The sequence below is a fragment of the Lepisma saccharinum genome, chromosome 2 (genome assembly GCF_977018435.1).
Source record: "Lepisma saccharinum chromosome 2, izLepSacc3.1, whole genome shotgun sequence".
NCBI lineage: Eukaryota > Metazoa > Arthropoda > Insecta > Zygentoma > Lepismatidae > Lepisma > Lepisma saccharinum.
In genome coordinates this window covers 195,374,686-195,387,800 of record NC_139230.1, presented here as the reverse complement: position 1 = coordinate 195,387,800, position 13,115 = coordinate 195,374,686, and the positions used below count along the sequence as shown (strand labels likewise).

Here is a 13,115-nt window from a genome sequence, read left to right as displayed (position 1 = left end):
TATCCAATTAAAATCGTGTGCAATTGCATGTGAACTTCTCTCCCTAGATGTCACTTTGATCTCGATGCGTTACTGATGCGCTAAAAACATTTTAATGTTAATTTCTGACACTTCGAAAAGGAGCAAATTGGTACAAGAATTCAGTCATAACTTTTTACTGGTTGAAGATAAATCTAAAACATCTTCACCATTGCATTTCTCGTGAAATTCTAGCCTGATTTGATATATCATATCACCCCCTTCCCATTTAAAATTCTGGAGTTGAATTCAAGATGGTGGACATCAAGATGGCTGCCGACCACATGGGTGTTGTCAGTATGGTTCTCCCTTGGCCTGGCAACGATTGGTCATCACCATTTCCATGTTACGCACTGCAGTGACCTTGTACAGGGGGTGTTAAGGGACTTATTGAGCCACCCTGTATAATAAACACTTGCGTGAGTGAATGTCATTGTTAAAACAGTCTTGTAAACGACGTTTGGCAGAGCTATGCTCTGCTTCTTCAGGTTTCTTTTTTATCAGCACATAAAATACTTCGTCATGTGGACAAATCCAGGATTAGGTAAAAAGGTTTCGGATTAAAAGATGTAAAATTACATAACTGTTAAAAATGCCGTAAGGACTTGACAATACTTCTAGAGGAGCTTTGTTCCCATCCTACCTACACGGCTGACTAACTGCTGTTATGTACATGTGTTACATTCCTTCCAATGAGAGCTCTATCATTCCCGATGCGGTGTGAGTCACTTCTGGCATGACATGGAATTTCACAAACTCGTAATCGTTCTTACCCCATCGTTTAAACATTTTGATCCATTTTTCATGCAAGTTGCCGTCATCCCTATTTAATTTTCCCCCCTGTCTATACAAATGCATGCTGCCTCATGAACATTTCCATCGGGTTGTTTAAAAACTCTCTTTACCACTTCTCTTTTTCTAATTTTATGTTTCTTTTCTATAACATGCTCGGATAGCCCCATTTTCGGTACCAGTTGTTTAATATCCTTGTCATGCTCATCCCAGCGTATTCTCATGTTTCTTCCAGTTTGTCCTATGTATTCTTTATTACATGAACAAATTATCCTATATACGCCCTTCTCATCCCTGTCCTCGTTACATCCCTTACCATCCTTTTTGTATTCTGTAAAATACTTCTCAATATTTCAGGGTGCTCTCATTCCCCCTCTTAATCTGAAGTCTTTTAGGATTCTATCTTAACTTTTCTGACATCCCTTTTACATACGGAATTCCCACACATTTGTATTCTTCATCCCCTTTTTCTTTGATTTCACTTTCTACATTTCTATCTCCTTCTTTATTCAAAACTTTGTGGGCCCCCTTCTTTATTCTTCTCATTTCCTCGGTTTTATAACCATTTTCATTATCCAATTTTCTTCTTTCTCCCTTTCTTCCCTACAGTTACAAAGTCTACCAGCTCATATGTACAAATTCATAAAAAGATTATTCTTAATTTTGTTTGCATGTTCAGAATCTTTGTGTATATATCTATCCCCTGCCAGTACTTTGTGATAAACCCCAGTTAAAACTCCATCTTTAACTCGTTCAATCCTTAAATCCAAAAAGTTAATTACACCATCTTTCTCCTTCTCACTTGTGAATTTTATTCTACTATCCTGTTCCCCCAGAATTTCAAAAATACGATCCAAAATTTCTTTTTTCTGATAATCAAAATGTCATCAACATACCTACGAAAGTATTTAATATCATTATTAACTTCATCTAATGCATCCCTCTCAATGAAATGTAAGAATATACTGAAACTATTCCTGACACAGGGTTACCCATAGCTAATCCTTCTTTCTGTCTGTATATTTTCCCGTTGAAACTAAAACAATTGTATCCCGAAACAAGTTGGAACCATCTAAGAAACTCCCAGGCCGTAACAACATCAATCTCCTTATCCATAACCCAATGTTGAAGACAGTCTACAGCTTTATCTCGGGGAACACTGGGATATAAGTTAATGACATCAAAGCTCCGAATTTCATCCTCATTTATATTTATTTCATCTAATCCTTTCCTCACTTCCCAAGAGTTCTCAACGCTGCATTCAGTCTACCCCCCTAACTCCCTTAATCTCAATACTAAAGTTTTTGCCAATCTATACCCCGGGTGCGTGTACATTGGTATAATTGGTCTCTTTAATTATCCCTTCCTTATGCGTTTTTGGTATGCCAAGAAAAGAAACATAAAATTAGAAAAAGAGAAGTGATAGAGTTTTTAAACAACCCGATAGAAACGTTCATGAGGCAGCATGCATTTGTATAGACAAGGGGAAAAAAATAAATAGGGACGACGGCAACTTTAATGAAAAATGGATCAAAATATTTAAACGATGGGGTAAAAATGATGACTAGTCTGTGAAATTCCATGTCATGCCGGAAGTGACTCACACCGCATTGGAAACGATAAGAGTTCTCATTGGAAGGAATGTAACATATGTACGTAACAGCAGTTAGTCAGCCGTGTAGGTAGGATGGGAACACAGCTCCTCTAGAAGTATTGTCAAGTCCTTATGGGGCCTCCCCGATGGCGCAGTGGTAGCGTCGTCGCCTTGTAATCAAGGGGTCCTGGGTTCGATTCCCGGTGGAGACACATAGTGGTTCGGATCCCACTTTAAACTGTAGGTCCAGTCCCGATTAGCCTTACTGTGCATAAAGTGGACTTAAAACAACAAATCAATCCAAATCAATCAATCAAGTCCTTATGGCATTTTTAACAGTTATGTAATTTTACATCTTTTAATCCAAAAGTCAGTCGGTAACGCGTCTGACTACCATGCTCAAGGTCCCGGGTTCAATCCCCGGCCAGTTCAAATCTGGGAACTTTTCTAACAGTGGAAGCGGCCCCGGCGCCACCCAGCGTCGAATAACATGGGTACCTGGGGGAAACCCTGTGGGGGTAAAGGTGGTCAGGGGCGTGATGCTGATCACATCACCCCCACTCACGACCGGATCAAGAAAGTGTGGGGCGTTACCCCCACACCCCCTATATGCCTTCATGGCATGGTGCTATGCACAGGGGAACACTTTACCTTTTTTACCTTTTTAATCCAAAACCTTTTTACTTAATCCTGGATTTGCCCACATGACGAAGTATTTTATGTGCTGATTAAAAAGAAACCTGAAGAAGCGGAGCGTAGCTCTGCGAAACGTCGTTTACAAGATTGTTTTAACAACGATACTCACTCACGTAAGTGTTTGTTATACGTATATTTTTCTTTAATTATAATAAAGTGAGTAAACGCACTATCTTAAAATGTATATCAAGCAGCATTAAGAAATTCAGATGTATGTTAATAAGAGAGAAATGATATAGATATGGTGTAATAATTTCACAACCTTTGTCCTCATTAACTCTCTTTTAATTTCTATTGCCCCATTATTGAAAAAAGGCTTGCTTTTATGCTGCTCTACATCTGTTCTTCATTTTTGACACATGTTATTAGACAGAATTATTCCAAAGAGAGAACTTTTTTCTTAGCAATGCAGTAGTGAGATCTTTAAATTTGCTTTTTCAATAATTGTATGGTAGCACACAGATTTTTGATTTGCATAATATTTTATTCAATAAAATTGTAAAGCTGTCTCTTGTGCATTGCACTGTGTCATATAGGCATGCAAGGATTGTGGATTTAGTGCTGTGATATTTCTCTAATGCCACAATGGAAGGCTACATTCGATGAGACAGAAATTTAATGCTCATAGAATTTTTCCTAAAAGTGTCAGCATGAACTAATCAATTGATCTGGAGAATATTTAGTTACTATAGCATGCCTGAACTTTAAATTGGAGCCTATAAATTTTCTCTCTACACTATGACTTAATGCAAAATTATTGAATGTGATGTTTTTATTATTCAATAAGCTTGTATGTTATTCAACTCTCCTCCATGATATTTTAAAGCTACTTCCTGATAGTGTTGTTTGTCTGTACACTAGGTTCCTGTGGAAAAGTCTGTTGCCCGGATAGCACCAAGTGCAGAGAGAAGTCAGCCGCAAGTTGTGCAGGTCACACCACGTGTCAGTCTCTCTGCCTCTCCAGGCACCAAAGTTTTCACCACAACCCAGGGAGGCAAAGTCACGTTCCACGTTACAGCTAATGCTGCTGCTGCTTCCACAAGCATTCCTCCTCCATCACAACCGCCTGTTTTACCAGGACCTTCAAGTACCACGCAAACTGCTTCTACTACCGTTCCGCAGGCTCCCAAAAAACCGTTGCCCTTGGGAAGAGGTGTTCCTCCGCCTGTTCCTCCAAACAAACCTGTTGTGCCCCCAAAGAAAGAAGTGGTTTCTAGAACAGTTGTGCAGACTGGAAGACCCGACATAGCTGTGGATCCAAATCAACCCATCAGCTTTGAAGTGAAACCGCAAAAGGTCGGACCCCAGGGTGTCAAATTTGGAATAACTATATCGAAGGATAAGATACATATTACAAATCCTCAGGCCACTTCCTCCAATGACATTGTGGTCTCCCAGGGAGGGTTGGCTAATGCATCATTACCCAACCCGGGAACTACCAGTGCACTGGACAGCAATCAACCAATCAGACGGGACCCGCAGGTGGGTGCACCGAGCGGCGAAGTATCACAGTTGCCTCAGTCCCCGGTAGATATCCAGAGCACCAGTGTGGGTGCTAAATGTGAAACCCTTTCTCTCCCTGGCTCAGTGCCTACCCCATCATCCTGTCCTGCTAGCTCTAGTAAATCCAAAGCTACCAATGATGATGCTCGGAATGGCAGTGTTGTGGCACGCCGTGAGGTTGCACGCCCCGCCTTGCATGAGTCACCTGGTCTAGACATGCTTGGACAAGAGTTAGCCGATTTTCAAGAGATGTTGGTTAGCATGGCTACAGGTAAAAGGGCTTGTTATCTTCCACATTTTGACTATGCCAAAGATAGAAACCTGAAGCCATTGTTGTTTTATGTTTTTGTGTTGCTTTCAGCAGTTGGTGTTTGAAATTTAATGGCATTATTGAATGCTTTAGCTGAATGATTGTAAGCATGCAATATTTTTTATTTTTTAATTGTCAAGTGGCTTCAGATTTTTATTATTTTGCCATCATACTTGTAGTTTTTCATACATGCATAGTGTAATTAAATTTCTGCTTGATTGTAGTATTGCAATCAAATGTCTTGTAAGGTTATTGCTGTTTAAGTGTGGGCATGTGTGTATACACAAAGAGCATTGGGTCACTGCATGGTCATTAAATGTAAAGCACTGTCTCCAGATCAACTCCCATACTTTTCCACTGTAGTGTGGTGAAATTTTGAATTTTCTTAGATTGCTACATTATGAAATTTGACTTGCAATTAAATCACATCAGCACACTCCAGTGGTAATGTATTTTAGCTGAAGAGTTGCATGTTTAGTATGTGTGTGTGCGTAAGTGTGTGTGTGTGTGATTGTGGTCCAGTACAAATCATGACTGAGGAAAACTGTGTTGCACAGAATATTCTAACAACTCAGACAGGAAGAGAATTCTTAATGTCCTAGTTTCTAGTAACTTGTAAAGTTCAATGGAATCTCAATTATTGTTGTTTCAGGCTATTGTATTAAAAAGACAACTTCATGAAGAAAAATGATGAAGTTTGTGTGACTGCTCACATTCAGTTTTCATTTACATGACTGTAAGTAGTGATTTGTGAAATATGAACATTAATTAAATTCAAATAATGATACCTAATATTTACTCATCAATGTGAGGCACAGTTATCAGATTCTTCAGTAAGTTTGATTTTTGGATATTTCTTTAAGTGTAATCATTTTGCATGCAATTTGTATTAACTAATTAATTTTTTTCTTCTTTATTATGAGTTAAACTAGCAAATGTATTGCAGTTCTTATATCTGAAGTTTCCTTAACTGGATAGTTTTGTTCACATTTGTTTTACAAAATATTTAATACTGTTTGAGGTAGACAGTGGGGAATTATATTTCCTTGTACATGTTTTATTCTCTTCATGAATTTGTTAATTTCCAACATTCAATACCTTCATTGTTCTCAGATGAGGTGTAGTGGTCCTTAATAGGTTCATGATGAGAAAAGAAAACTTGTAAAAAGAACTTTTATTTCATCAGTGTGTTTTACACTACACCACACCACATTTCAAAGTTGTTTGTTTTAAGGCTCCGTAATACATAACATTGTAATTTCAATATTAATAATGGTAATTTTAGCAACCCATAATTGGTTTGGATTGGTATTTGACATATTTTAGAAATAACATTCTGCTAACTTACTAACATGTCCACTTTTCAAGTTAAAATTCACTATGCAAGAAGGAAATATTTTTTTCTATGTCATACTAATTTTGATGTCCTCTGCCTTCAGGTGTATGTACACACCATGTAAGCAGTGGGCATTGAAAATAATAAATTATGATGGAATATTAGCAAAAGTTAATACATTGGAGCCTTCATCTTATGCTCCCAAACTTTCCATTTTTTCCCCATATTATACGTTCAAGTTTCCTAGTCCCAATTCAATAAAATAATTATTAATTTCTTGGACTCTTAAGATATTTAGCCATGGTCCACTGAAGAGTGTAGGTTCCGCCATACTTTCTGCTTGTTTATTGGATTCTATTAGTTCAGGATATCTTAGAAACTCTAAGAAAGGATGTTTATGTATAAAGAAAATTATTTTTTGAAAATCAAGTATATCCCGGATACATTTAAAAGTGATGTTGTTTAAAATCAATTTTGTGGGGGGAATATTGGTATGAAAGCAATGTAAAGCAAGTTCCCCATGATCTAATAGTTGGCATAGTGTGTTGCCAAACCAGGAATTATTTTTCATTCATTGCATCCATTTTGTTAAATTAGCAGTATATTATATATACATTCTATGTTCAGTTGTGAAACCAAAGAAGCAGCATCATGAACACTATTATGAGGATACAGGATTACTTTCAGAAGCATGAAAATATGTAGGCATAGAAGTTAGTATAAGAAACAGTCTCATGTCCAAACCAGGTCGAACAATTATTTTACACTTACTTTCCTTGTGTTTATTGTTAGTTCCAGTTATTCGACATTGTACAATCAGCCGCAAGGCTTACAGTTCTCAAATTGTCCATCCCTATTTTTGTTATTTTTATCTTCTTCATTTTGTGTTTTTAGGGAATTCAACTGTAACTGTGCTGTACCAGAGGCTGTGCTCTGCTTATTTATGCTTTTTGTTTCAATTTTTGATTCTCACGTTGTGAAAGACAGAATGAATGAACTTTGTGAACTACATCTTTGGTGTCATTTAGTGCCAGCGCAAATAATTGGCATTTATCTCCTGTAGACTGTTATATGTAGCAAGTATGGCTCATTACCACTTGAAACAGCATCTGTGCTGGTTTCTTCTCCCCTTGTTTGAAAGTAAGGTATGGATGAACCTCTATAGCTCAAGTTGGAAGCATTGTATAACTGTTTTATTCTAGCTGCATGGTAGGATCCTTGCTTGTATCAGTGCCCTGTTGTTGGTTGTTGTCTTGTGATGATTTCTGCTGTTGTTTCCAATGTAGTTATCCTGTTGCATTCATGTTGTGTCTGAACTCTAGTTCAGCAACAGTTGGCAGTGTCAACATACTTTCAGTCCTGAGCCACAGAAAATGATCCATACCTACCTACTTGAAAGTTACAACTTAGGACTGATCCAATATCACTTTGACCCATACCCTGAGGTACTGATACTTGGTGTTCATACGTTTTTCAGAATGGTTATGTTAAAACATAGATATGGGTTGATGTGAAATGTTAACATTTACCGTTAAAGTGCCATTATAAACACACACACAGGAATAACATACATTCTATTGAACCTGTATAAAAGGGGCGGGACAGGTGATTTTGTACTCTATGCTATTGACCAACATTGGTGTATACAGTGGAATCCCGATTTTAAGTTCCCACATTTTACATTTTCCGGCATTATACATTCAATCTTCATGGTTCCAGTATATCGTTTTTTTCTTTTCTTTGGTTTTATTAGCGCAATTTTTATTCTGCCGTCGAACGTCAATAACACAAAAGAATACTAGCAGTAAATTTTTATATCTAAGTATTCATACACCACAAAATACAGTATTAATATTTATTAAAGGCCCAGGCACCTGATGTCTGTGGTTTACAAACGATTCCGGAATACACAGATTAGTCAGCTTCCGGTGTGAATTTGTTGAGATATTTGACCAAACTTAGTTCTTAGAGGTTATTTCACAGAGTACTTACGTCTTTGATGTAACTACTTAGGTATTCAATTCACTTGACGATAAACACGCTGAAAAACACTAACGGTGAACACTTAGGGGGAGTTGGGGGGAAAGCACAAATCTTGCTGATACCAAGTTCGACGTCTTCAATCTTCTAATCCTCCTGTCGTTGGTTCATAATAAACATGTAGCCTCTCTTCTCAGGTTCTGGTAGAGATACTGCACAGGCCGATAGTTCACTCCCAGTTTATTCTTTAGACACGATCTCTCTTTCCGGCAGAGATCATGACCGTTAGTTCACTTACAGTTCGTTCTTTAGACACTATCTCTCTTTCCGGCTGAGATCATGACCGTTAGTTCACTTACAGTTTTTCACAGCCCGCGAAACCAATAACCAACGTAACACTGATCCTAACTGTATCAATGCTTGACTCGGACTGTCTTCTCTGCAACGCACATCAACCGTTCCCCAGAAAAGACGTTAACGTCTCTTGCTGCCCTTTTTTCCCCAGCGAGGGCGGGTCAACTTTTATAAGGGGTGCGTCAAGATCGGTTACACCAGCATAGCAATATGTTATAAATCTTCCCTAGAATTTACATTTTCCCACATTTTAAGTTTTTTCAAGTTGGTCCTCTGAAAAATGTAAAATCGAGGTTCTACTGTATTACTTTGGCACCAATTTGCCTACATTGATTTTCCCCGCATTTATTTCTCAACAGCTGAAGACAAGAAAAAGCTTGTACCCCCATCCCCCTATGAAAGTATGAGCTAATAAAAAAATTGATCTACCAAAACCCCTGTTTCTAGTAAGTGGTAGGTCTGAAAAAAATTAATATAAAGTAGTACCAATATAGATGTAATGGTACTGATAACATAGTGCAGAAATCTCATGCATCACAACAAATCTGTACTTGTTAAAATCAACAAAAGAGAGACAAACAGCACAATAGAAAACACTTTTAATTAAAAGTTTTTCCAAGCTTTCGATTGCATCTCCGAATCATCATCAGGGATGGTCAAGTGACGACGAAGTGGACACGGTTGAAGTTCTGCACAGGCCAAAGGAAAAATAGAATGGGATGTTAAGGAAGGGGTGCACATGATCAAGAATGCAAATAAGTTCAAGGTCAATTTATGTGGAAATCTGTATTTATCATGGTACAAGACAGTCAAACTTGGAAACCCTTCTCCCTCAGCCACCAGCATCAACAAACAAGAAATTACCAACACTGCAAGACCACAACGACAGAGACAGCGAATAGCGCCAGCAGAACTTCAACCATGTCTACTTTGTCATCACTTGACCAGCCCTGATGATGATTCCGAGATGGAATCAAAAGCTTGAAAAAACTAGTGGTTTTTATCGTGCTGTTTGTGTGTTTTGTGTTGATTCTTAACAAGTATGTTGCCAGCACATGTTATTTACTGTCATAAAACAAACCTGTAGTTTGAATGTACTGTTCACCTTAGATAGGTTTAACTTACAAATTCAGTGCTCTCTTCCTTCATTGTTTAAGACTTGTAGTTCAGGTGTAAAATATCCCCACTTCCCCTTTCTTGTAAAGTGTTGAAATCCACCTGAAGGTACTAGTATGTTGTCTCATCATGTTGCAGTTTCACAGCTCTGTTCCAGATAAATAACAGAACCCATTTAAATCATTACTAGTGAGTTTCTATGAGAGTAGAAAACTTCTTACGTCACGTGCCGGCAACATATTTGTTAAAACACTAAAATAACAACAAACAGCACGATGAAAACACTTAGGAGTTCTTCCAAGCTTTCGACTCCTTCACGGAGTCATCTTCAGGGCTGGTCGAGGAAAGACTGAGTGGATGTGGTTGTAGTTACACTGTCGTTACTTGATGTGTCCATCGGCAGATGTCGTTGTGGTCTTGCAGTGTTGGTAAATCTTTGTATGTATGTATTGTTGGTTGGGGGAGATGGCTTCCTCATTATATATCAAGATGAAGAAATGTTTGAGATTACGTCAACAGCTGCAACCGGGTATGTGACTCCATTCAAGTTACCGCAGAAAAAAAACTGAACCTTAAATTTCCTCGACATCACCATATTCAGAGAAAACAATTGTTTCGCAACCAAAATCTACCGCAAACCCACAGCAGGATCCCAATTCATACATAAACATCCCAACCACCCACCCACCAGGTCAAAAAGACAACATGTGGAACAACTTCATCAGAAAAGCCGTGCACTAACAACAACAACAACAACAACCAAGTGCTACAAGAAGAATTGGACATTCTAAGACAACATGCCTCCCTTAATGGCTACAGTCCCAGTGTAATAGACCAGAACCTGCTAAAGGGGGGGGGGACAGAAAAAAGCCAGAAACCACCTTCCCACAGACAAAGAAGAGGATCCCCGACTATGGCTATGGATACCATTTGTGCCAGGCCTTTCCACCAAACTCCGACGCATTCTGGAAAAACGGAATTACAGAATAGCATATAAACCCGGCAAATCCATAGGACAAAACTTAGCAGGCTTCAAAACTTACGACAAAGACCCCTTAACAAACTCGGGCATCTACAACATCAAATGTGAATTCAACCAAAAATACATAGGACAATGCAAAAGACCCATCAAAGATCGTTTCGCCCACCACATAGGATACATATGCAGGAAAGAGAGTTCTGGTTTATCCACATTATAGAAACCAACCACCAACTTCCACAGGATTGCGTTTCCTTCATTGCACAGGCGAAAGGAAAAATAGAACGGGATGTTAAGGAAGGGGTACACATGATCAAAAACACAAATAATCTCAATGACAATTTATGTGGAAATCTTCGTGGTACAACACAGTAAAACTCAAAAATCCATCTCCCCAACCAACAATCCATACATACAAAGACTTACCAACACTTTAACGACATCTGCCGGCGGACACATCAAGTAACGCCAGAGTAACTACAACCGCGTCCACTCAGTCTTTCCTCGACCAGCCCTGAAGATGACTCCGTGAAGGAGTTTAAAGCTTTGAAGAACTCCTAAGCATTTTCATCGTGCTGTTTGTGTGTTATTTTAGTGTTTTAACGTTTTACAAATAGTGAGTTTATGTTGAATACAATCACTTGATGATGACATGCCAAAAGTTTGGAGTTGAAATCCCATCCAGGTCCTGGGCATTTCACTATTTATTTATTCTTTCAATCAATGACCCTTCATTCTAAAGTAGCTGATTGGTTTCTTAATACTTTCAGGTATTTTTAGTTAAGTTGTGTAATTTGAAAGTAAACTCGTAGAGACTAACATTGATTTATTTAATACTAATAAAATGTATTTGTGTGTACACTTTCCCTGCTTTCTTGATATAACTTTCAAATATTTAAAAATTGTTTCTTCTAATAGTAAGATGTAATGCAGGATACACATATTCACAGTTATTCAAGTTGTTGATTCTCATAGCCTAATTTCTTGTCAAATATATTTTTTTTCACATTACTATGCTTGAGTGGCTTCTTTTTAAACATTTTGGAGATGATAGCTAACACTGTGAAGTTTGTTTCTGTGTATTTATTGCAATACTTTGAAATTTATTTACAAAATTAACCATTTATGAAATTTATTGATCAGTGTCAATATTTTCAGTAAATGTTGGAATTATTTCCTTAATGCTTGTATGTTAGTAATATTGATAATTCTGTTCTACAAGATATTAATTTGTGCAAAAATTAAAAAGTGTAGGCAATTTCTTTAGTAAGCCTCAGGATTTGTGGCTACTTATTTGCTCATGGTACGTATGTACGCAGTGCAGAGAACGATAAAAACAGCAAGAAAGAGAGAGGGAAGAAGTATAAGATATAAATAAAGAAAGAAGTTGACAAAGAGGAAGATAAACACGAGAAGAAGAAATAAGAAGAATGAAATATAGTAACATATAAAGAAAGAGAGAAATAGGAGAATAAGAAAATTAGTAAGGAATATAGACACACTGAAAAAGATAGAATGATAGGCAGACAAAAAGAAAGAGATAGAAAAACAGATGAAGGAAAGTTTGTAAGGAATATAGAAACATAGAAATAAAGAAAGAGGTAGGCAAAGAAGAATAGATAGAAAGAAACAGATAGAGAAAGTGAGGAAATAAGAATGACAGAGAGAGAGAGAGAGAGGGGGGGAGAGTGAGTGAGTGAGTGCCATTCCTGGATTTTGCATATTCCCACAATGTCATAAAACTATCCCGTATTTTATGTGTTGTCATCCTGGTCCCTGAAAAATGTAAAATCCAGATTCCACTGTATATATTCAAGTTGTGTCCATGCTACAGTGTGTTTCAAAAGTCACGCAACCCAAATTTTGAAAATTTATATCACGGAAACTGTAAGATATATTTACACAGAGTTTTCTGCATTATAAAGCCTCATCCATGGAGATATTTTTCAATGCTTAACATTATCAATTTATTCCATACAGAAAGTTAAGTAAATTAATTACTGGCGGAAGGCAGCGTTAAAATTTCTCCAGAAATTCACTTTTGAGTGAAAAACTATGTAAGAAATTATCGAGTCATAATTAGACGTCTGGTGACTGATACCATGTCATCTGTCATTTGCATCTAATAATGATCATGTGCAGCATTTGATGGATTTATGACTTGCAATTTTACGGGTCGAGTGAAAAAGTGCCATTTTTGGGACTTATCTCCATAGCTGGCAACACTAGCAGGTCGAAATTTTGTCACCAGATGTACACAATAGGTGCCTAAGTATTGCCCATACATTTGCGTGAAAAATCAAAATCCTAATTTTGCACCGAAATTTTACTTTTAAGTGTAAATTTACACGCACCTGGCAACCCTGCCATCCAACACAGCTGACAAGAGCTTGTTAAGAAATGGTAAGAGTGAGTCATAAATCCGGCTACTACAGGT

General features: G+C 37.6%; 1 protein-coding gene across 1 annotated transcript in view; it reads left to right on the top strand.

Moving 5' to 3' along the window:
• The window catches only part of LOC145984242 (uncharacterized), a 100,312-nt gene that overhangs the window by 49,503 nt on the left and 37,694 nt on the right, over positions 1–13,115 (top strand). The window contains exon 10 of the mRNA XM_083117828.1: positions 3,962–4,874. Coding sequence (XP_082973954.1) covers positions 3,962–4,874 — 913 coding nt within the window. The remainder of the gene's footprint in view (positions 1–3,961; positions 4,875–13,115) is intronic.